At 44.0% G+C, this 23,572-nt stretch overlaps 1 protein-coding gene and 1 non-coding gene across 2 annotated transcripts in view; one reads left to right on the top strand and one right to left on the bottom strand.

Moving 5' to 3' along the window:
* Hspa4 (heat shock protein family A (Hsp70) member 4) overlaps window positions 1-23,572 on the bottom strand; it is a 41,580-nt gene that overhangs the window by 5,531 nt on the left and 12,477 nt on the right. Inside the window, exons 4-15 of the mRNA XM_063230622.1 lie at window positions 22,388-22,510; window positions 19,315-19,414; window positions 18,493-18,626; window positions 15,592-15,836; window positions 9,569-9,645; window positions 8,282-8,433; window positions 7,761-7,867; window positions 7,257-7,390; window positions 6,126-6,307; window positions 4,732-4,821; window positions 2,279-2,431; window positions 727-852 (exon numbers count right to left, since the gene is read on the bottom strand). Coding sequence (XP_063086692.1) covers window positions 727-852; window positions 2,279-2,431; window positions 4,732-4,821; window positions 6,126-6,307; window positions 7,257-7,390; window positions 7,761-7,867; window positions 8,282-8,433; window positions 9,569-9,645; window positions 15,592-15,836; window positions 18,493-18,626; window positions 19,315-19,414; window positions 22,388-22,510 — 1,623 coding nt within the window. The remainder of the gene's footprint in view (window positions 1-726; window positions 853-2,278; window positions 2,432-4,731; window positions 4,822-6,125; window positions 6,308-7,256; window positions 7,391-7,760; window positions 7,868-8,281; window positions 8,434-9,568; window positions 9,646-15,591; window positions 15,837-18,492; window positions 18,627-19,314; window positions 19,415-22,387; window positions 22,511-23,572) is intronic.
* On the top strand, window positions 14,651-14,784 carry LOC111755369 (small nucleolar RNA SNORA2/SNORA34 family). Its single transcript, XR_002789931.1, has one exon. It is a non-coding gene; the product is annotated as a small nucleolar RNA SNORA2/SNORA34 family (small nucleolar RNA).

Raw genomic sequence — 23,572 nt, 5'->3', positions numbered from 1 at the left:
GCCTATGCAGCAGCTGCAGCCGCAGGTGCGGGACTGAGCGACCGACCAGAGGCAGCGCACTGTGATCCCTGCGCCCGCCGACACAGGGCAGTGGCTGCGTCTGCTACAAATGTGGGAACTCAGCGTGGCACTCTCTGCAGCGCGCTGCATGCACTTGTTTGCAACGGATGTTTTCGGAATTCTGGGCTGGCGGTGTTGCACACCACTGTGTGCGGACCGCCCTTCCCTGCTGTCACCACTGTGCTGCTGCTGCTCCTGCCTCCTGTGTCCTCCATTAACACCTGATTTAACGGAACCTGAGCAGCCCAGCCTGCCAGGTCACACTTGGGTGAAGAAGTCATGGGACAAGGTCACAGGCAGCTGCAGCGCCAAAGTGCCATCAGCAGACTACACAGAACAGCAGTGCTCGTCTAAGGAAAGCTCCGCTGCTGCACGTGAAGAACTGGGACAAGTGGTTCTGTGGGAAATGGAATCCAGGCCAGAACTCGGAGCTAGGAAAGTTAGGACCATGTTCTAGAAGAAGGTGACATCACTGTGTTTGAATAAATGTAGATTTTTGCACGTAAGTATAGATTTCTGCACATCAATAAATATAGATTATTATATACAAAAACTAAGACGTCCCCTGAAAATATAATCCCTATTGTGTCCTGTGCACTAAAAACCACAAGGGGAAACACAGCCCCACAGCGGCAGGACCCCGAAGCCCCCAGGGCCCACACTGACCTCTTCACTCACAAACTTCTCGTACTCGCCACTCAGCTTGTCTCTCATCTCGTACACGTACTCCTCCACTGCGTTCTTAGCATCGTTCCGCTCCTTCTCTAGTTTGTCTTGCATGATCATTTTGCCCTGCGAACACATAAATTAGGTAGACATTAGGGCGACTCAGACAACATCCGCTTAAATATTAGCAAATACAATGTGAAAGTAGGAACCCCTTCTTCCCCAAATCCGCTAAAGTCATCAAAACAAAAGAAGAGTCGGAAGACTAACCCGGGACAAGTTCTGAAGACAAAGAGGGAAGAGCGCCAAGAGGGCACGGGGCACACAACTCGGCTGCCTGCACCCCCAATGCTCGGGAGGCGGGGCATACGGACGGCAAGCAAGGCCAGCCTGAGCAATTCAGCAACACCCCATCTTTAAGGGGAGGGGAGGGAGGAGGGGAGATAGCTCAGGGCTCTGAGTTCACTGCTAGCATCAAGAAAAAAGGGAGCATTTGGGGCTGGGGACAGCTCAGCTCACTGTGCAGCTTAAGTGGGGAGCTCTGCGGGTTAAGGATAGGGAGAACAAGCAGTGGGAATACGAAGGTGTAGGTGGTAAAAAAAAAAAAATACAGAAGAGGAACAGGGTTACAACTCAGCGGCACAGTGCCTGCTGCCAAGAGCGAGATCCTGAGCTCAAGTCTCAAAACAAAAAAACACAGGCAAGAATTTAATAAAACACTAAACGTTGGTTTAATCTCACAAGGTAACATCCTGGTGTATTTCTCATTATGCAATACCAGGAAAAATCAATTTACTCATGCAAAACAAATGGTAAAAGTGCTATAAAACAAAATTATTCTGAGATCCAGCAGTTGATCTTGATAACAAATCTCAGACAACTAAATAAATGCTCAAAAACTCCAAATTTTATACTATTCACAATCAGAAGAAAAGCTCTATTTACAAACTAACTTTCTTTTTGTGTCTTTTTCTTTTTTTATCGGTACCGGGGATTGAACTCATGACTGCACACTTGCAAAGCAGGCGCTTATGCCGCTGAGCTAAATCCCCAGCCCTATAAACTGACTTTCCACAGGGGAAGAGACTAACAAGCAAAACGGCACTCCCAAGAAAGCCACGTGATTTCTCTACTGCTCAACGACCCCACATCCCAGTCTCCACTGACCAAATGCACATCTCACATCAAACACCTCTCCCTAGCAGAGATGTCACAGCAGCTTCCAGCAACACACACCTCGTGTCGGTACCATCATGCAGAACTCTAGCACACCTGGAATCTATTACTTAAACTTCCCCTTACCAGGGGCTGGGGGTTTAGCTCAGCGGCATAAGCACCTGCCTGGCAAGCAGGTGGTCGTGAGTTCGATCCCTGGTACTGATAAAAATGAAAAAGACAAAAAAAAAAAAAACTTCCCCTTACCCTAAAAAACCTGTTTTCTCAAAGTCCAAACTACCAAAAAACGGACAGCTAGCTACCACCTACACAGCACCCAAAGGCTATGGTCACATTCGTCTATAGCTCACGGCTCTACAGGAATGTAAGCAGCCACCTCATTTTCAATGTACAGGTCGAGCATCTCTCGGTCTATCTGCCACAGCAGCTGGTTCTCAATCGGCAGGTCTACAGTACTGGTTTTCACTTTTGCCTTCTTGGCTTGAGGTGGTTGGTCCATCTTTTTATCTTTTGATCCAGCTTGAGAAGTCTAAAATTATTAAAAAAGAAACATGCAGAATTTAAATTTCACAGTAGGTCCAATTTCAAAAGATGTTTTTGCATTTTTAAGAACTTTAGTTTTCTGATAATTAACAGGATGATCACACTAATTGGATAACAAAAAATAAAAATGACATGACTAAAGTACTCAAATTTAGAGATGGACATCTTCATGATAGCTGTCCAGGCAGGAAGGTGATGGAAAACAGGAAGATGAAAAGTTTTAAGCTGAAAAAGTTCTAAAGATTGGGTGCACCACAATATATTGTATTGTAGATACTTAAAAATGGTTAACTTTATCATGTATATTCTACCCAACTAAAAGTTTTAAGAATTTAAATATACACATATAAACCTAACCTTCTACAATCCCACAATCAACACACAATTACTGTAATTTTTCAGGCTAGCTCAGGGGTAGAGGAACTGCCTGGCAAGTAAGTGCAAGGTCCTCAGTTCAATCCCCAGCACAAAATATGAAATTAAATTCTCCATTTCTCACACACCGGCATATGGAAATGTCCACAGCTACTTACATTCTCACAGGACCAAAAACCCACCCTACTGAACAGTGGCCACAAACACAATTCACTTAACTTCGTCTCAATGACATTTTCTGCTTTTCTGGAACAATAACCTTCCTTCAAACACATCCATACCAGATTTACTACCTAACTTGTCTACTTGTATTTTATCCACTGTGTCCGTAATGCTTTAGTGATTTCCCCCTACAAATGACTGGGTCTTCTAGTTTTTCCCAGTTTTATAGTCCTTTTTTATTGTCAAATATATTGATCAGTTCCTTTATGATTCTTTTTGTTGTTTTTATGCTTTTAGGGATTTTGGAGTTTGGGAGGTACTGGGAATCAAACTCAGGATACTGTGCTTGCCAGGCAAGCACTTATGCCATGAAGCTGTATCACCAACCACCACCACCACCACCACCACCTCTTTTAATGCTTTCAAAGCCTTTCCCCATCCGCAGGTTAGAAAAATAGTCCGACTCTAAACTAGCAGAACATGGGGGGGCACCCAGGAGGGATTACAGGACTGTACAGGGTTTACAGAATTTCCTGTAAAACTCAGGAGGCTGAGGCAGCCTGGGCTACAAAGTGAGTTCAAGGCCAGCCTGAACTGCATGGCAAGACTCTGTCTCAGAACTATATTTGAAAGTTGGGTGTGTAAGTTGGGTGTGGTGGCACACACTTGCAATCCCAGTACTCAGGAGGCCGAAGCAGGAAGATCACCTCAAGCTCGAGGCCAGCCTGAGCTACATAATGAGATCCTATCTCAAAAAACTGTAAAAATCAGTCTTTTTTACTGTTGGTTTTTTAACTTTTGAATCCACTTGAAATTCAGTCTGCTGCATGACATGAGGCCAAGATTCCAAAGTCATTTCCCCACCTCCTAGCCATTGTGGCCTGCTAGAAACAACATGATGAAAGGCACTTCAGGTCCTGAGGCCCCCCTCCCCTGAAAGCCCTAATGACAGCCCCTAGAAAGGTACACCACCACAGGGCACAGGAACAGGGGTGGCACACGGGGCCTGGCACCCGCCCCTCACACTGGAGTCAGACACTTCTCCCTCCTGCTGCCGCCCCAGTGTCTCCACCCACTAAAGACTGAGCGCCATCTCCTCTGTCTTTTTTTTCCTTTTTAATGTACTACTTGCAACGCTAACGTCAAGCCAAGTCCAGTCTCGCACTGACATGTAAAAGGACAGCACACTGATGCTACTTTAAGTCCCATCAAGTGTTTTGTCAATCAATGCCACAATGAGGACTCTCAAGACTGAGATGATCCGTTCCAATTTCTTAAGCAACTTTTAAGAAACCATATTTTCAATGCTAAAAACAAATCTAAACATGAAAACGCAGAATTAAGCAATCAGTGGTATGAGATACAAATTAACACATTCATTTTAGGATAAATGCATTATTTACAAAATGTACTTAACTATCTCATTTATATATCTTTCAATAAAAAGATAAAAGTAAGGCAGCTAGCAATCTGAAAAAATTACCAAGTCTCAGTTTATCAGTAACAAATTAAGGGTAGTGTGACTAAGGAATGGCAGATGAGCCAATCACCGGCCTGGCAAAGGAACCGGGGCTGCGAGAGGCTCTCCTCCTCCTGCGCCATCAACTCAGCCAGAGCTCAAAAGCACCTTGTGAACAGCACTTTCCAAATCCATTACAACATCTTACAAAGAAACTGCGCCATTAGCAATACAGCCCCTCATCCAAAACAGTGTGCACTAAAGAGACATGAAGCCAAAGTAGCTCGCACCTCCATTTCTTCAGACTCGGCCTTGTTTTCTGCCGCTGTCTGCTGCTGCTGCTCGTCAGCCTGCGGCTCTTCCTGGTCCACTTGCATCTTCTGAAAAACAGATCAAATTGAATCAATCCTGAAACGGAAAGCTATTAATGAGGGGTACACAACCCTCACGACACACTGACAGTGACGCGGCATGGAATTCCTGCTGAATTACTAGCAGTCAGAAGCCAGAGGCTCAAATCCCAGCTGTTCCACACATTACCTGGAATGATACCGCTGTCCTCTTGGAACTCAGCTGATAACATCTGAACAACTGGGCTAACGCTGCCCTCGCCCTAATGCTACGTAAACGAGAATGGCTAGGGGACGCTTTGCGAATGGTGAGTCCTTATAATGCACAAAGGCATCATTCCAAAACACAACCTCAGACAGCACGCGGCTTGCCAAGCTTCTTTACACAGGCAGATTCATTCCTACAGCAGCCTTTCTGTCTCCAGAGGTACGACCCCTGAACGCAACAGAAGAGGTGGACACACTGAGACCTCTCAGCAGACAGGGACAACAAGTCCACGGAGGCCTGGACCAGGGGTTCTCCACACCGTGCAGTGAAGGAGAATGAGCCAGGGGGCTCTGAACTCTGCTGACACTTGAGCCCCAGTCCAGACCAATTCAAATTAGTATCTGAGAATGCGAACTTGGCATCTGTAGCTGTATAAAAGGTTGACTCTGAAGCACAGGCTAAGATCCAGTGTACACTACAGCAATGGATGCACAACCCAGTCCACTTGTAAAAGTAAGGAGACGAGATTCAGCGTTGTTCCACAGCCAGAACCAAAACTCACTGAAGCTGAGAAGTGCATGGTCTGAAGCTAAGAGCCAACGGAGATCCCATGTCCACGAAAACTCATGTAAAAAACACAGGCTGCTGGCCAGGCGTGGTGCAGCATGCCTGTACTCCCAGCACTGGGGAGGCCGAGACAGGAGGAAAGCCAGCCTGAACTACCTAGTGAGCCTTGTCTCCAAAAAGAAGAAAAAGGAAAAAAAAGGAGGAGGAAGAAGCAGCAAGAAAGAAAAAGAATCAAAAGATAATCAGCACCCATGCTGGGAAAGGGATGGCACACGTCCAGTCCAAGCTCTCGGCAGCTCTCCCATCGCCCAGCCTCTCTCAGGCCACCCCCGCGCCACCGTGAACCTTCTAAGACAGCGATGGCCAATCTTTTAGAGACGAGTGTCCACCTGCAACCCACAACACACCTATGTATGCCAAAGTGCCAACACTGCAATGAAACCTGAACGCTGAGGTCTTAGTTTTTCCTAAACTTGTACATTAACATCTTCCGTCTTAAGGAGAAGCAAGTGACACGTGCCATAGGCTCGCCATCATGGCGCTAAGCCGTCCACATTACCTCCTCCTCCTTGGCATTCTGATCTGTCTCCATGGGCTCCTCATTCTCCTCAGACTTGTGCACTTCCACGAGGGACGCACTGGACACGCTGAAAATGCCATGGACGTTCACTCGAACCTTGACTTTCACTTTGGAACTGGAGCCGTCGGACTGGGGAGTGACTTTCTGAACTGAAAACTGAGCTAGGGAGGGACAGGATAAGACAGGACACACAGCACAGTGAGCTCCCGTAAGAACAAAGGCCAGGAACTAACGTGGCCCTGCAGGCAGGCCCCACCGATGGCTGGGGCTCTTACTACATCAGCGATGTCTCCCTCCTCTTTCATATACGCTCAAGCTCTTATCATCCTGACCCACCTACAGCCTCAAATAGCCCCTAAATTGTTGCTTTTCCTCTCTTAATAAATACATCACTACTAGACAGATTCCCGAAACACACAGGCTTATCATTCACTTTTTAAAAACATTTTGCTTGCTTCATTTTTCAAGAAACTGGCATTTCCAGGCCTAATTATAAAAGAGTTACTTTTGTGCTTATTCTCACAACACTACCAAATATTAACTACCATGCCTACTCTACAAATGAGGAAAGCAGAGCGGCTTAATTCCTTTCCACAGTATCTAACCATCTCTGCTAATGTTTCACTCATGTACTATAACCTTTGTTGTCTAACTTTAGTTTCTCCCTTCTCAACCTGTATGAATTCCAGATTACAAAAGCTCCCAGTGTGTACATGGAGACTCTCTTACACCCACACAGACTCTAGCCTACACTGTGTCAAAACCTACGCTGCACTGACACCGCATAAACACTTCCTAAATATTTTCTGTGTCTTTTAACTGTATGTTAAGGTCAATCTGGAATTATGTTTACTGTTTGTGCTCTTTAACGCTTCACCTAGCACCACCTTATGCACAAAGTGCACCCTCAATGTGCATTAACTGAGAAATACTGCCCCACGCTGGGGAGCCAGTTACGTTGGCTACGAACCTGTTAATTGACTGGAAGAAGTTTTTTCCTGTGATCTAAAGTACCTAAACTTCAGAATATCACATCTGTTCTTTCTGCTATCCCAGTTTTTTGAGTACATACAAGCTCCTGTTATCATTTGAATTTCTGAGTCTACTCACCAATTGCAGAGTCCGGATAAGGCAAATCCTGAGGAGAGCTGTAATAGGCCTCAAGAGTGAAAGGTTCCTTTCTATAAAATGTGAGGACTTTAGAGAAAGGAGCAGCATGGTTTTTTTGAAAGACTTCACAGTCACTAAATGGGAAAAGAACAAAACAGAAGTTTCACTTTCTAAGACTCTATATGGATAGTCAGTTAAAACAAAGAAATAGCGTTGTTTCAGCACATAAAAGGCACCATGATTTCAGCAGAGTCAAACAGGGATCTAAATATGGACATGGGGCTGGGGATTTAGCTCAGTGGCATAAGCGCCTGCCTTGCAAGCGCATGGTTGTGAGTTTGATCCCTGGTACTGGTATATATATGGACATCAACTCACCATAACTACAGTAACTGATCACTTTGTTCCGAGGACAACAAATGCTACAAATTTGTGTAAAGTAAAAAGGAGGGCAACATATGACATCAACTCTTTAAGTGTAGCTATGATTTACACAGGTATTACCTTGAGCCTTCTTCAGCTGGAGAATTCCATCTCAGAGATATTGGGTATGGCACCACATCGGTAATGGAGAACTCTCTGACTTTGAAGGCAGGTGATAAGATCGCACACTAGAATAGTAAGTTTTAAAAATTCCATGTAATAAAGCACAGACATCACGAACTGTTATCACTAGACCTATAAATAATTTGACACTATCAACACTGGTCATCCTTAAATATGTGCGTTAATAATCTAAGAGTCTGAACAAGCACTTTTACCTACCTGCCCCTCCCATAACTTATTTTTCCATTAACCCTCAAACATTATTTAATTGATGTACACCATTTTCATATAGACAGAAACATGCCAAATTCTAGTAGTATGTCAAGCTCAGAATTATCCACATTTCTGAGTCAATTTATTCATCTCTTTAGGTAGTAGCACAATTCCTTTCACAAACACCTCTGTGACAATTTAAAATAAAGCTGTCAGAAGCCCCAATTCTCAGGTAGACACATTTTGCTGTGATGATGAAGCCTCACCTGCAGTGCACAGCCTCGAGTGACGGCTTCGTCAGCATTTAATGTCGTACTAAGTTCTTTTCCAAAATACTTGCTAATCTTCTCTTTTACTGCAGGGATTCGTGTGGCACCACCAACTATCTCCACTGCATAAATATCTTCTTTCTTCAGTTCTATGTTAAAACAGTTACACATTTAGATTAAAAGAACCTTTAAATTAGTATTTCATAATGAAATAAAAAAGGGCAGTGCATGGTGGAGCGCACTCATAATCCCAGCACTGGGGAGGCTGAAACAGGAGGACTGCCGTGAGTGCGAGGCCAGCAACACAGTGGGGTCAAGGCCAGTCTGGACTACGTAGTGAGACTCTGTCTCAAAAAGAAAGAACAGAACAGAAAAGAAAAAAAAAAAAAAGAAAGGCTGGAGCCAGATGTAGTGGTGTGCCTTAGTCCCAGCTATTCGGGAAGCTGAGGCAGTTAAGATTACTCAAGCTCAGGAATTCTAGGCCAGCAGAGACAATACAGTAAGACCCCCTTCTCAAAAACTAAACAAAACAGGGGAGGGGGCGCTTCCTGATGTGCAAAGCATGCCCAACTGCCAGGATCAATAACCACTCTGACGTAAGGACTAAGCCCATACGAGTGAAAATTGCACCTCAACACTGAAGCCTTTAGCACCACAACACACAGTGCACTGGGTAAGAAAGTGTGTCCAGGTTTCAGGAAAACCACTATGTTCCTAAGTGAAAGTGCACTTAGCACCCTGGCCCGTGAGGCAGGCCCCACCTTGCAGCACACCCAGGTACTCAGGCGGCTGAGGCTGGAAGGCAGCACGAGCGACTCAGCAAGGCTGCTTCCCAAAAGAAAATCTAAAAAGGGTAGGGGCGTAGCTCAGTGGTGCAGCATCCCTGGGTTCGATCTCTAGTCAGCAAAAAAGGGAAAACTACAGCACCCTACTGCGTAAAAGCTGTTGTCTGCAGCTCCTCTCCGCTAACCGAGGACTCGCTGACTGAAAACCCTGGCACCACACCATCACACCAAAAGACAGCTTCTAACGAATACCTGAAAAGTTTTACCTACCTCTGAGTCTCAATTAGTTTTCTAGGAGAAACTTTTTGGACTGCGCTAGACATTTATCAAAGATTACTTTGGGAAGAAGGCATTCCAGAGGGAAGATAAAGATAAAAAGAAAGCAAGGAGCTCGCATAGCTCATATGACAAGTATCTGCACACTTTTTGGGAGGAAAGAGATGCAAATGCTTTGGAAGAGTCTGAAGCACACAGACAACTCTCGCACAGGCATACTTACTGGCTTGCTCCAAAACGCTACGAAGTGGCGGCTCCACTCTAGCTAGGAGATCATCACACATTTCCAGAAATTTGCCTCTGTTAGAAAAACAACAGAGAAGTCACATCCCAATTTCATGTGCAATGCATGACTATAACCAGAAACCAGGAACCAAGAAGCAATAACCAATGCTGATAAAGATGTGCAAAAATTGGACCGCACTTATACTCCTGAGTGATATAAAATGGAAAGGGCACCCTGGTTTTTTTGGGGGATTTATCTTTCTTTCTTTCTTTGAGACAAGGTCTTACTATGCAGCCCAGAATGGCCTCAAGTGATCCTCCTGCTCAGCCTCCCAAGTGCTGGGATTACAAGTGTGTGCCACCAGGCCTGCTGTTGTGTTTTTTGAGACAAAAGTCTTGTTTATGTAGCTGGCCATGAGCTCACTATGCAGCCCAGACTGCATAGTGAGCTGGTCACTTACAATGGTCACTTACAATGTTACACAGATGTCACCACTGGACCGAGGATGTCGCTCAGCAGTACAAGCATCTGCCGGGTAAGTGCGAGGTCCTGAGTCTGATTCTCAGAACAAAAATAAAATTTCAATGGATGACACTATAAAATTCTCTTAACCTTGCTGAATACTTGACAATGTCAACAATTAAAAACATGACAAGCTGGGGATGGAGATTTATGTGTTTTAGCCAGGCATGGTGACACACACCTGTTAAGCCCAGCACTCAGAAGACTGAGACAAGAGGATAATCCCAAATTTGAGGTCAACCTGGGCTCCACAGTGAGTTCAAGGTCCACCTGGACTACACAGTGAGACCCTATCTCAAAAAACAGAGGCAAACCACTGACATCCACAATTCCTCCTGATTATCAGCTCTGTACAAGGCAACCAAGCAACCAAAAACGCAAGCGGACCAATCAGTAAGCTGAAAGCAGAAGGCATCTGGAAGCCCCAAAGCAAGACTGTAACAGCTCCCTGATGAAGGGTACTGGGACAACAACAAAATGGGCCCAGCCTACAGTTCTCTTCAAGGGAAAAAAGGGATGCTACTATTAAGGAAAAACCGCCAACACAAAAATCTAACATGAGCAAGGCAACAGAAGGAAGACAAAGGAAGACACAAGAGAGAGAACGCAAATCTCAGAAAGTCAAGAAGCCACATTTTCGCTTTAAATTTCACAAGTGAGGCGTGGCGAAGCATTTCTGTAATTATTCCAACACCTGGGGAGGCTGAGGCAGCAAGACTGCAAATTGAAGCTCACCCGGGCAACTTGGTGACTTAGCACAAGATCCTGTCTCAAAATTTAAAAAGTAGCAAAAGGGCTGGGGCTGGAGCTCCCGATGAAGGCACTGAGTTCAGTCCCCAGGAACATGGGACCGTTTCACAAAAGCGAGGGTGCTCTAGAGCAGTACAATCAGACCAACTCTCAACTCCCTCCCAGCAGGTCAGGAATGCTTCTTTCACCTAAAAGTGAGTTACAGAATACGCAAACCCACAGGGACAGGAGGTGGGCTAGTAGCTGCCTCTGCTTTGGAGGGAAACAATGACTGCCACAGGTCTTTTGAGGTAACAATAACATCACATACTTAGCAGCCATGGTAGAAGAACCTTTCCAATATACTAAAAACCGCTGCATTTTATCCTCCAAAACAGTGAAATTTAGGGGTGTGAACTCTACCTCAATTAAAAAAAAGGTACAGGAAACAAAATATCAGGATGAAAAAAGAATTTAAAAGTTAAAAAAACAAATGTCAAGCCGGAGGTGGTGGGGCATGGCTGTAATCCCAGGCCTTGGGAGGCTGAAGCAAGAGGATCATTACAAGTTCTAGACCAGCCTGGGTTACAAAGTGACCTCAATAACAGGGATTTAGCTCAGTGTATTAAGTGCCTACCTGGCAGGCATGAGGTCGTGAGTTCAATTCCCTGGTACCAAAAAAAAAAAAAAAAAAAAAATCCAAATAAAGAGGAATTAAAAAAATACTTTATTAAAAGATAAGCCAACAACAATGTGAGCTCAGGCCAGCCTGAACTGCATTAGCAAGACCCTGTCTTAAAATAGAAAAAAAGAAAAACAAAACACAAATGTCAATAGGAAAAACCTAACCAGAACATACATAAGACATAGCCAATAATGCCATGAAGGACTGAAAAGGAAACAGAAAAGAATATCAGTGGAATTACAGAGACGTTCCCCAAGAAAACCAAAGCATGAAAACAGAACAAACAGACAATGTAGCTCGGGAACATTTAAATTTTAAAACGGACTAATGGTGTGAAACTAATACAAAGGCTCGGTTTACCTGAAGAAAACTTTAAACCATAATCTTCAGGTGAAAAAAAAAAAAAAAAAAGAAAATTGATCCAAAACAACCAACACCAAAACATACTGCTTTCGGGGCAGAAAAGATACCTGAGCATCTAGGCAAAAAAGAACAAGTAATGAGTAACTGAAAAGCAGGCTGTCAGGGCTGGGGATTTAGCTCAGCGGCATAAGTGCCTGCCTTGCAAGCAGGCAGTCGTAAGTTCGATCTCCAGTACCAATAAAAAGGAAAAAGGCAAAAAAAAAGAAAAGCAGACTGTCACACTCCCGACAGCCATGACATCACCATATGGTGAGAGAAAACAGACTGTCACTGTCTAACACACTCGGGTGAGAAGATACGACCACCTAAGGGTGTTCTATCCAATGAGGTGACTGTGAAGTACAAACACACAGACCAACTGTAAAGGGAAGAAACACCCTCTATGGGGGCTGGTCCTCAGGAACTCACAGAAAGCCTCAGGAATATGGTGGTACACACCTGTAATCCCAGCTCCTTGGGAGGCTGAGGCAAAAGGATTGCAAGTTTGAGGACAGCCTAGCCGGCTCTGCAAGACCCTATAGTAAAACACATGGTTTTTTTGGAGGGGGCGTTGTTTGTTTTTTGAGACTGGGTCTCACTATGTAGTTTAGGCTGGCCTTGAACTCACTATTAAGCCCCAGTCTGGCCTCAAACTTGTGAAGATCCTCCTGACCCCGCTTCCAGAGTGCTGGGATTACAGATGTGCATCACTATGGCTAGCTAAAATACATTTTTCAAAAAGGGGCCAGGAACACAGCTCAGGAGAACCCTTACGGACCAAGTGGTATGCCTTGGATTCAACTCCCGGTACTGGGGGTGGAGATGGGGGTGGGGTGGGGGAATACAAGAGAATGACCTTTCAACAACCAAAATGAAGAGACAGAGACACAAAATCAAGGAAACTGACACTGACAGGTGATGGCAAGAATGAGGGAAAAGTGGAAGCCTCATACACTGCTGAAGCGAGTGCTGAAAGTTGGCCGACTTTAACAAGGAAGAAAAATACTTTCGGTAATTCCTCCCAAAGTTCTAAAATTACAATACTAGCCAGCAATTACACATACACCCCAAAGGACTGAAAGCCACTACTCAACCAAGTATTTGTCCACTGCACTATTCACAACAGCTAACAGGTGGCACAACTCATCAACTCATGGAGGGGTAAAATGTAGTATAATCACAGTCCAGCACTACATGCACAAAAAAGGTGCTGATGTACACTACGGTGTGGATGAACCAGAAAAACACTACAGTAAGTGAGAGCAGCAAGATATGTAGGTGTGTAAATGAGGACCACGACTGTAGTGGGTATTGTGAAGTAGGAAGAAAGCGTTTGGGCTGGGGATATAGCTCGGCAGCACATCACCTGCCGGGCAAGCATGAGGTCCCAAGTTCAATTCTTGGTAGGTAGGCAGGTAGGTAGGAAGGATGAAAATGTTCAAATCAGGAGGGGAACAAGGGAGAGAGAAGAGGGAAAGGAAGGAAGGGGGAAAAAAAGCGAGAAAGGAAGGGAAACATGGAACAAAGCTTCAGTAAATGCGGAGGGGAGGAGGGCTGAAGGAAGGGTGTGAAATGGGGGAAATGTGTCATGTACAAGTACAAGTTCTCTATAAATGAATGTGATCACTATGTATAATACCTAAAATATACCAATAAAATCTGAATAAAAAGATCAGCACTAGTGACATTAATGACTAAAATACAGGCTATAAGATAGAGCATGTATCAGGGGCAATGGCCCATGTCTATAATCCCAGCACTGGGGAAGATGAGGCAGGAAGATCACACGTTCTTCAATCTTGCCTGGACAACTCAACAAGACTTTGTCTCAAAGAATAAAACAGACTGGGGACTGGCTCAGTGGAAAAGCAGCTATATGAGTCTTAGGAAAGAAGGGAAAAACAGACAGAGGAAAAAGAGAGGGAGAAAGAGAGACAGAAACAAATGAAAAAACAGCATAACTGGATCTATGTTCTGACAATGCAGACAAAGTACAATTTGTTTTTAAAAACCAGCACAAAGGCAAAGCAGTTTCTACATAAAGGGTATGAGCCCTGTAAAAACACATAACATCTGTCACTAAAGTTGGTATACTACCCCCCCACGCTGCTAAATTTGACTGGCTTTAAAAAATAAATAAATAAAAAAATAACATCTCCCTAACAACTCTAAAACACATACTGGCTCACTGCTGTCTCCAGAAAACATATGCACACACAAGAAAACTGCTGCTCAATAAAAATGCAAGCTGTCCCTTTCAAGTCAGAGAAAGGACAAGTTAAAATCTGGACACCAGACAACAACACATGCCATCTTGGTTCTCTGAAGATCACTGAGATAAACTTCTCTAAACAAGCCATGGGTCTTGTCTACAATCTATCAGCGGAGCTCACGGCCAAAAGGAACAGCACATTCCCATCAACCAAGCAACACAACCAGGCAACAATAACAGTGAGTGCTTCTAAGAACGGCCCTTGGTCAAGGTCGTCACGCAGAATCTGGGCCGGACTAGACGAAAGCAGCAACTGCTCTCAAGTGATCCCAAGCTGCTCAGAAACGAACGATTTCTTAATCAATGGCTAAATTAAATTCAACTGAATTCTACAGTAAGTATTTTGCCCTAGCTTTCACAAAAACTGCTGGCTCAGGTATTGTGTGTATGTTAGAACTGCTAACTTCCTAGAATAGCTACTCAAAATAAAATGCCAGTCTCCACTAAAGAATCATCAAACTATGGCTTCCTGGCCCTAAATCAAGGCCGGCAGCTTCCTGACCCCGGTTTCAAGCAGGAGCCGAAAGAGATGTCTTTCAGTGGTCTGTTGGCCATTTCAGAACTTGGGCAATGAAATGGTCAATTCATTAGAAAGAAACAACTTGAAGCAAACACCTCTCCCCACCCCACCCCCCAGAAGCGTAGCAGGCTGTGGTGGCCCAGGACGGGAGCCACCAGTGATTACTGGGACCTGTGCCATGCTGGGATCTAGAGTGCTGAGAAACAAAACAACCCCTCCCCACTGCCTGTTTTGTTTTGTTGAACTTCAATACACATGAAAGCATGGACAGCTATTTTGAAGAGAACGAGAGACTCTACGACAGCCATTGGTGACTTCCCCTGTTGTCTGGTTTTGAAGACCTAAAATGCCCTCCTCATTCAGTTCGGATCAGTTTTATACTATGTTGTTTTGTATGAATTCTCTGTACGCAAAGACATGGACAGCTATTTGGAAGAAAGCAAGAGACAATGTGATACTGAAGATCTCAAGTCATCGAGCTTTGAATTTTTTTTTTTTTTTTTTTTTTTTTTTTTTTTTTTTTTTTTGTCTTTTTCTTTGTATCGGTACCGGGGATCGAACTCATGATTGCCTGCTTTCAAGGCAGGCGCTTATGCCACTGAGATAAATCCCCAGCCCCCATCTAGCTTTGAAATTTGTATCTCTTACATCACTTTCTTATGTCCTATTTTGTTCTGTTTTGTTGTTTAATTTTACCCCCTTTAAGATTAAAAAAAAAAAGAATCATCAAACTTAACCTTTACATAAAAACTAAGCCCCAAATGGCCTGTAACTTTTACCCATAGAACTGAAATTATCATGTTAACAAGCATGATAATTTCAACAATTAGTTAAATAAGTAAAAAACAAAGTCACAATTTAGTTTAACATCAAAATATGATTACTGTTACCTATTCATAGTTCCAGACACATCAACATCATTCATAAAACACTCGATGCTCAAAGGGAGGTCTGAAGCATTTGCACTCATCAATTTCTTGAGTTTCTCACACTCTTGAGATAGTCGTAATAATGCACGGATTTTAGACTTTATGTCTAGCTTGTATTTCTTCCCAAATTCTTCACAGAAGTGATTTACTAACACCTCATCAAATTTTCTGCCTCCCAGTGTTGTATCAAATGCTGTAGCCAAAACCTTAGAAAAAAGATAATTGGCAACAATTAACCAATTCATTCAACAAGTTATCATGATACATAAATTGTTCAAAAAAAAGCAAGTGCACATTTCAACATGTGTTGCTGAATGCCTGAAAAAACTACACTGACAATAGACACTGCGATCCCAGATTATGCTACAGATACAGGCAAGTGAGACAGCCTGCAGGTCACCACGCTACTAAAGCTGTGGAGGTGGAAGTCAAACTCAAGACGTAATTCCAAACTCCGACAGCAAGGACACACACTGATGCTACCTATGTCCTTCCATCTCCACTCTCTCACAGCTGTGGATCACATGAAAGGCCTACTCTAAGCAGTTTACTACCAGAAAGTCACTAAAGCCTTCCTGACAACTTTGTCTCTACTTAACAGGAACCCTTTTTTGTTACTGTCTTGGTTTTTGTTTTGGTTTTGGTACTAGCACTCAAACCCAGGACCTTACACTTGCCAGGCAGGCACTGTGCCACTGAGGTATATCCCTGCCCCAGAAATTCAATGAGCTAATGTTATTAGTTTTCAAACTCTATAGCACATTATATGCAAACTAGATCTAATTAAATTCAATAAAAGGCTAAGTAAGTGATAACAATAATCTTTTCAAAGAACGCAAAAAGCCATAAAGAATGTAATATGTTACCTGGAAAAATACAGGACAAAAAACTTAAGTGTCATTTCAATTTTGCTTCCATTAAAATTAGAATGAGCCAGGCAGGGCACCATGCATCTGCAATCCCACCGACTCCGCAGGCCGAGGCCCGCAAGAGACTCACAATCTCAGCCCAGCTCAGTCAACAAAAAATAAACAGGGCCAGCAATGTAGCCCCAGTGCAAAGGCACTGGTCCCAAGCCCCAGGACCACTGGAACAAGAGGAGGGAGCAGAGAGAGGGAACAGGAGGGGAGGGGAATACAGCAAACTGTTAGAGCACCAAGATGATGAATATCACCTTGTCTTTACACGTAAATATTTTCCAAGTTTGGGGGATAGTTTTTAATAATGGGTATTTTTGTAATTACATTAAAACCAATCACAATATTTGGAAAACTGACAGGTGACAACCAACAGTAAAAGACAGTTTAGAAACTCAAACACAGGTGGTCATTAACACGTTCCATTCTGACCCAAAGCCAGGCTAAATGATGGCCACTCTTGTTTAAAAAGGTGAAAGCAAAAACACACAAAAACAGGTGAAAGCGTAAGATGGATTTCAGTAATAATTCTATTAGTGATTCAAGTTTAAATGCAAACTCATATTGTTTCACTAGTGTGACAAGCTGAAAGAAAAAAACATGTACATGTATGTATATAAAAAAGTTTAAAAATGGGAAAACTACGAGTCTCAAAACTACCAAAAACACATCTGCACTGGTCCCTCTCCCTCCAACCCCAAATTTTGGGAGGGCAGCCAATTAACACACAACTCAATTAAAGCAGACATTAGATAAAATCCTCCTAGACAGATGGAAAACTGATTTTACCCCTGCTGTGGAACCACAGCAAAGTCAACTAGGACCGTTCGCCCTCTGACTCCTCCCTATTTTGAGTACTTCTACAATTCTGTATGCTTACTACAGGGCGTCCAGAATTCCAGAAATGAGCCAGAGGGGTGACACACAACTGTATCCCCAGTATTTGGGAGACTGAGGCAGGAGGATCACTGTGAGTTCGAGACCAGCCTGAGTCACAAAGTGAACTCAAGGCTACCTGAACTGCATAGTGAGACCCTCTCTCTAAAAGATCACAAAAAAAAAAAAAAAATCCAGAAATGGCCAGATGTGATGGCACATGCCTGTAATCCCAACACAGGAGAACCACTGCAAGTTTTAAACTGGGCTGAACTATGTGGCAAGGCCCTGTCTCAGAAAACACACAGACAGACAGACAGACAGACAGACAGACACACACACACACACACACACACACACACACACACACACAAAGAATCATATGTCTGCAAGGTAAATACTGTTTGTTTTAGAGACGACAGATTTAAAACAGGATTGGGGGAGCATACTAGGGAGTCTATCTAGTGAGTTTTGCACCAAGTAACATGCCCAGCCTTTTTTTTTTCGAGACAACACCCCATTAAATTACCCAAGCCAAGTTCAAACTCGAAATCCTACTGTCCTGTGGCAGCCACATGCTGGGATTACAAACCCGTACCACCATCCCAGCTAAGCCTCGGGGATTTGAAGAGCTTTCTCTTGAGGGTGTGTTTACTACACACCTGGCCAGCTCTTACTCCTCCCTCCCCACTACTGATCAAGGAACTCAGAACCTCACACTCACTAGGTAAACACTAACACTGAGCTATACAGTACAACCCCACTTCTTTATTTTTTGAGACAAGTTTTCACTAAGTTGCCCAGACTGGCCTCAAACTTGTAACCCTCCTGCCGCAGTCTTCCAAGTGGCTAAGAGTATCATCCTGCTCCATCTCACCTGGCACCATGATGGCTTTTGACGAACTATTTGGCCCTATAATCACCATTTTGCCTCTGCAATAATTATTTTCTAGTTCATATGGCTCATAGCACACTTCCATTAGTAACTCAAAATTCATTAACCATTTGTCTCTCCAAAAACATGTAATTACCACACTCGTAATAATTTTAATGAAAAAACTATACTTACTTTCAGTTTTCCTCTATTAAATGCACATACAGAAACTTGGTAAGCAGAATGCCCCATGTCTACAAAAACTACATTTCTTGGTTTCTCTTCTAAGGCAGGAAGATCTTGTTTATAAATTCCATATGCAAGAGCAACTATACAAGAAAAACAATACAATCTAGGTAACAAACTATTTAAACAGAAAAAACAAGTTTTACATACAGGACTGGGATTAAACATATCATGTACTGTGTCTTAAATACAATCAAATTCTTTCTTTTTCCTTTGTTTTGTTGTTGTTTGAGACAGTGTCTTACTATGCAGTTCAGCCTGGCCTTTAACTCACCAAGCAGCCCAGGCTGACCTCAAACTCACAGCAATCCTCCTCCTCGCCTCTAACGGCTGGGACTGATTATACAGGAGTGCAACACCTTGCCTGGGTTCTTTTCATTTTTTAAAGATCAAATTCTTTATAAGCATTGCATAATTTTTTCCTGAGGAACATTTACCTCAAAGAGTTAAATGCTGATGGTCAGCCTTCCTTACAATTTCCCACGAACTGGGACATGTCTCCAAAAACCGATTCTCCCTCTCCAGACAGACTTTCCTCCTTTACTTCGACCCTTGTGCCATGTTAACACTCCCCCATGCCCAATGCCTACTTTACACCCCACTCCTGACTGCACCAGTCCACAAGTCGGATACAGAGACAGCCCTGATATTAAAACACACGGTAAGTGTGTTCCTTTCCAAGTAAGTGTATGATTAAGCACCGAAGTGTATACCATATCCTACAACCTTCAACATTAGTCAAAGGAGTAAAAGCATGCAGTCCCATCTCACCTGCTGTCGTTTCGTTCATTAATCGTAGGCAATTGAGACCAGCAATCTGTGTTGCATCCATCACTGACCGTCTTTCCGCATCAGTATAGAAACAAGGAACCTACAAAAACATCCACAAGTTTATCATATGATGGACATCACTTATCAGCAAAACCCAGGACTTTAACTACCTCCCACAATTTATTCTATACATGATCGAGTGTTTCAAACCATTAGGAAAAGCAGCAATATTCATGACAGCATTGGGACAAATGTTTAGTCACATACTATGATTGATTACACAGAAGATCACAGTGACAAGGTTGCGTTATTTTAATATGAAAGCCAGACTGCTGTCCTTACAAAGGTCTGCTTGCAAAATTGGCCCTTACATGGCACTGAAGAATTAATTCCGCTGGCATTTAGAACTTCTTAGTAAAGAGTTGCCTTAAGTTAACTTAAAAAAGTAAGAAATCCCTAACTGGTTAAAAGTGGCTCACTTTGCCTAAAATGTGACACAGTTCATGTAGTTTATGGTGACAGCCTGTTCTGCGAGTCTAGAAGTTCAGTGCTTTCTGGATACAGAACACCTATGTGACTGCCTCCCTAAATGAAACCCCTAGGCCTCTTGGACGCAGGCAAAAGAGGACAATTTACACACAGCACCACACCTTGCTGATGAGGGACTCACCAGGTCCTACCTAACTCCTGAAAGCCTGTGGCTTACTTCCTCCAGAAGATGTGACAAGGGACTATCTCCTTTTCTTGACTTTGCTTTATGTTCTTGCCCTGGAATAAATCTTACCATACGTCCAGCTATATGCTCAATCTTCCTACAAACCACTAAAAGTCCAGTAGAGCCTTAAGGACTTCCAAACTGCACCTAATGTACTTTTTCCTGGGAGGAAAGCCACACAGGAATTTCACTATTTCACACTGTTTTACTTCCACATGATTCAGATGAGATCAAGTGCATGCAGGGCGGTGTGATCATACACGACTTCAGCATTGTTCAGCATCAAAAGTAACAGCACAAAAACAAGGAATGGGGACAAGTCTGGGGACCAATGCAAATGTACAAAGCACAATGACAGGTGCAGTCCCCACTGCACCAGCCTCTGAGGAATCCAAGTCACTGACTCTGCACTCTTGTGCGGCATTTTTATTCTTTGCATCCCCAAAGCATCTATAATCCAATTATTCTTGACAATTCCACAGGACTGGATAACCAAGGAATCTACCAGAAAAAGCAACCTTACAGCCCTTGTTTTGCCAATCATTAAACCAAAATGAAAACAACATACGAGGAGTGAAGCTATCGGGTGACAATGGCAACATGAGGAAACAGGTGGCCCTGAGGACTCCACAGCAGGGTGAGCACACGGGGCAGTCGAGGGGTAGTTGAAACATACAGCTAGGGTTTCAGTTCAATCATCTGAAACATGATTACCATAGAAGATACATTGCCTTTAATTCTCTGCCAAGTCCTGCCCTCCCCTTGGAACACACTTAACCTGTCACCTTTGCAACTTTCTGAAGCCAAGTCTTTCAGAGGACGGTGAAAGCCACGGGAAAGGCTGCCACAGCATGCAACCACGCAGTGTGGAAGATGAGGCAGGATGAGACAACCCGGAGACAACACAGATCCATCACCAAGAAGCCCCGAGGGACCGCTTCCCTCCAATTCTCTGGGCCAGGGAAGTGTGGGAGAAGACAGAACCTCAGCCAAGAGGCCGCTGGCTGTCACCAGGTATCAGTGGAAGAGGGAAAAGCAGTCTGGCCAAGACTGTCTTAAGCCAGGCAGCCTTTCCTGGGGAAGGACAAGCACCAGACACAACAGCCTCACTCGTCTAAGTGCCTTCCTGCCTAAGCGTCCACTCCTCAGGTGGCCTGTGTGCCTGTGCCCACCCCTACCCCGGTCCAATTACTTTACTTGTGCACTTTCGCCACGCACTGTCACCATGCCTTCCTCATAGGGCTTGGGGCTCCAGTCCTGCAGCTCCACGGCACAGTCCAATCCTTCCCTCCTGGCCGGGTCCCCCAGCAACACTAGTGCACCTCTGGGCACCTTCTCCCACAGCCTGGCACCACGTGACCTCTGGTTCCGCCCCAAAGGCAAAATGACCATAAAAGACTCAATTCCGCTCACACCACTGAGAGCTGAGTAAAGACGCCAAGACAGGAAGCGGCCAGAATGATGGGGTCAGTGTGTTCAAAGCAACAGGTGATCTTCTGAAGGCAATTAATGGCAGCGTGTCCCTTACTCCAATGAATTTTTTTCACTTCAACTCTTACTGTATTGCTGGACCACACCTCGTAAGGAAGCTACATGCGGCCACGGTCCCACTCAACAGGAACAGGAAGCACTAAGGCCAGGCCACAGCTCTCGTCCGACGCAGAGAGCACACCAGTGGAGAAAAAGCCATTTACCCTGGAGCACACTCAACTCATAAACAAGCGGCTGCGGTGGGCCAGGTACAGTGAGGTACTAAACCAAACCTAGAGGCCAGGCTGCTGGTACTCGCCTACAATCCCAGCACCCCAGAGGCTGAGGCAAGAGGGCCCCTGAGAGGTCCAGGCCAGCTGTAACTGCACAGTCAAATCCTGTCTCAAAAAGACAAAAATACATACATACTTACAAACAAATAAATCTAGGAAGGTGTGGGATATGAAAGAAGCCTTGATCAATTATTTGTAAGATGACAATATGTAATTTATTAACCATAGTGATTTCTTATTTTTTTTGAAATTGTTACTACTTGTACCCTTTTACTGTTTTGTTTTTCTCTTTAAATAAAAAAAAAAAAAAAAAAAAAAAGAAGCCTTAAAAAACAGACAAGATTTAAACAGACTCAACAGTGGAGGAGATAACGGCATAACCTACCTGAGACAAAACAAGTTTGTTTTTTTTTTTTTTTTTGAGACAGGGTCTTCTGTATTTTCCAGGCTGCTCCTGACTCAGCTTCTCAGATGCTGAGATTACAGGTGTGCACCACCACACCTATTCAATATGAAACTATTTAACCTGCAGTTAAAGTTTTTTTTCTTTGCTTCATTATCAAAGTTGGTAAAACCAAATAGGGATCAAACTCACCGAAACCACACAGTCAACAACAGGCTTCTTAAGAACACTTTCTGCTGTCTCTCTCAATTTAGACAAAAGCATAGCAGTCACTTGCTCAGTGGTGAAGTTCCGCTCTTCTTCCATATATGTCACCTGCAAGAGAATGAAATAATCTACAGTACACTTCCTATCCTGGTCCTCTCACAGCCTAACATGAGGAGCTGGGAGTGATGGTACACACCTGTAATCCCAGCACCCTGGGAGGATGGTACAGGAAGATGGAAAGTTTGAGGCCCACTCTCCCAAAAAAGGAAAAAAATATTCATCACAATTTACAGAAGGAAAAAATGGAAACTAAGCTTTTGTTAACAGAAGAGAGATTAAAGGGAGGCAAAGGAATTGGGGAAAAGCAGCAAGAAATATCACATGCAGGTACAAATTCCCTACGATAAATGCTATCACTCTGAAATGCACCAATAAAATTTTTAAATGCTAAAAAAAAAAAAAATCTCAAAGAGGGCTGGGGCTGTAACTCAGTACAAAGGCCCTGGTTCAATTCCCAGTGCTGGGAAGGGAAAAATAAAAGTTTCCACATAAGCCTTACCCTGGATAAAGTCTAAAACCCTGACAAGAGCTGCAACGTTCAACGCCCGTATCCGTGACCGCCCCTCCCTGCATGCCCTGGCTCCACAGTCACAAGGACAGAGCACAGCTCTTTTGGCTGCTGGCTTCTCCTCTTCACGCTGCAGCTCAAGCACAACTGAGCATGGTTTAGCACCTAAGTTTCTTTTGTTTTCTTATTTCTGAGACAGAGTCTCAACTCTATGGCCCAGGCTGGCCCTGAACTTGGAGCAGTCCTCCTGCCTCAGTCCCTAGAGTGCTGGGATCCTAGATGAGCACCGCCACTAACACTGTCTCTCTTCCCGAACGGAACCCCCTGCTGAGCCCCCTTCTACCCCTCCTCCCTGTGTCCCGCTGTCCACTTAACTCTTAGCTACTTTTCCTCCCCCACATGGAGTTAGTAGGCCCCAGATCATCTTCCTCCCCTCCTGGCTGATGCTGGGGCCAAAGCCCCTCTCCTCTGGACTGCAGTTCGGTCCCTTAGGACACCATTATGTTCTGAAATGGCAGCCACAGACCCTGACTCAACAGTTATCATTCTTAATCAGAACTGGCCCTCTCTTAGCCAGCACACACCTGTAGTCCCAGCCCTCA

The sequence above is a fragment of the Cavia porcellus genome, unplaced genomic scaffold (genome assembly GCF_034190915.1).
Source record: "Cavia porcellus strain 051 isolate PalLab524CR breed Dunkin Hartley unplaced genomic scaffold, mCavPor4.1 scaffold_19, whole genome shotgun sequence".
NCBI classification, from domain to species: Eukaryota; Metazoa; Chordata; class Mammalia; order Rodentia; family Caviidae; genus Cavia; species Cavia porcellus.
This window is presented reverse-complemented; position numbering and strand designations above follow the sequence as displayed.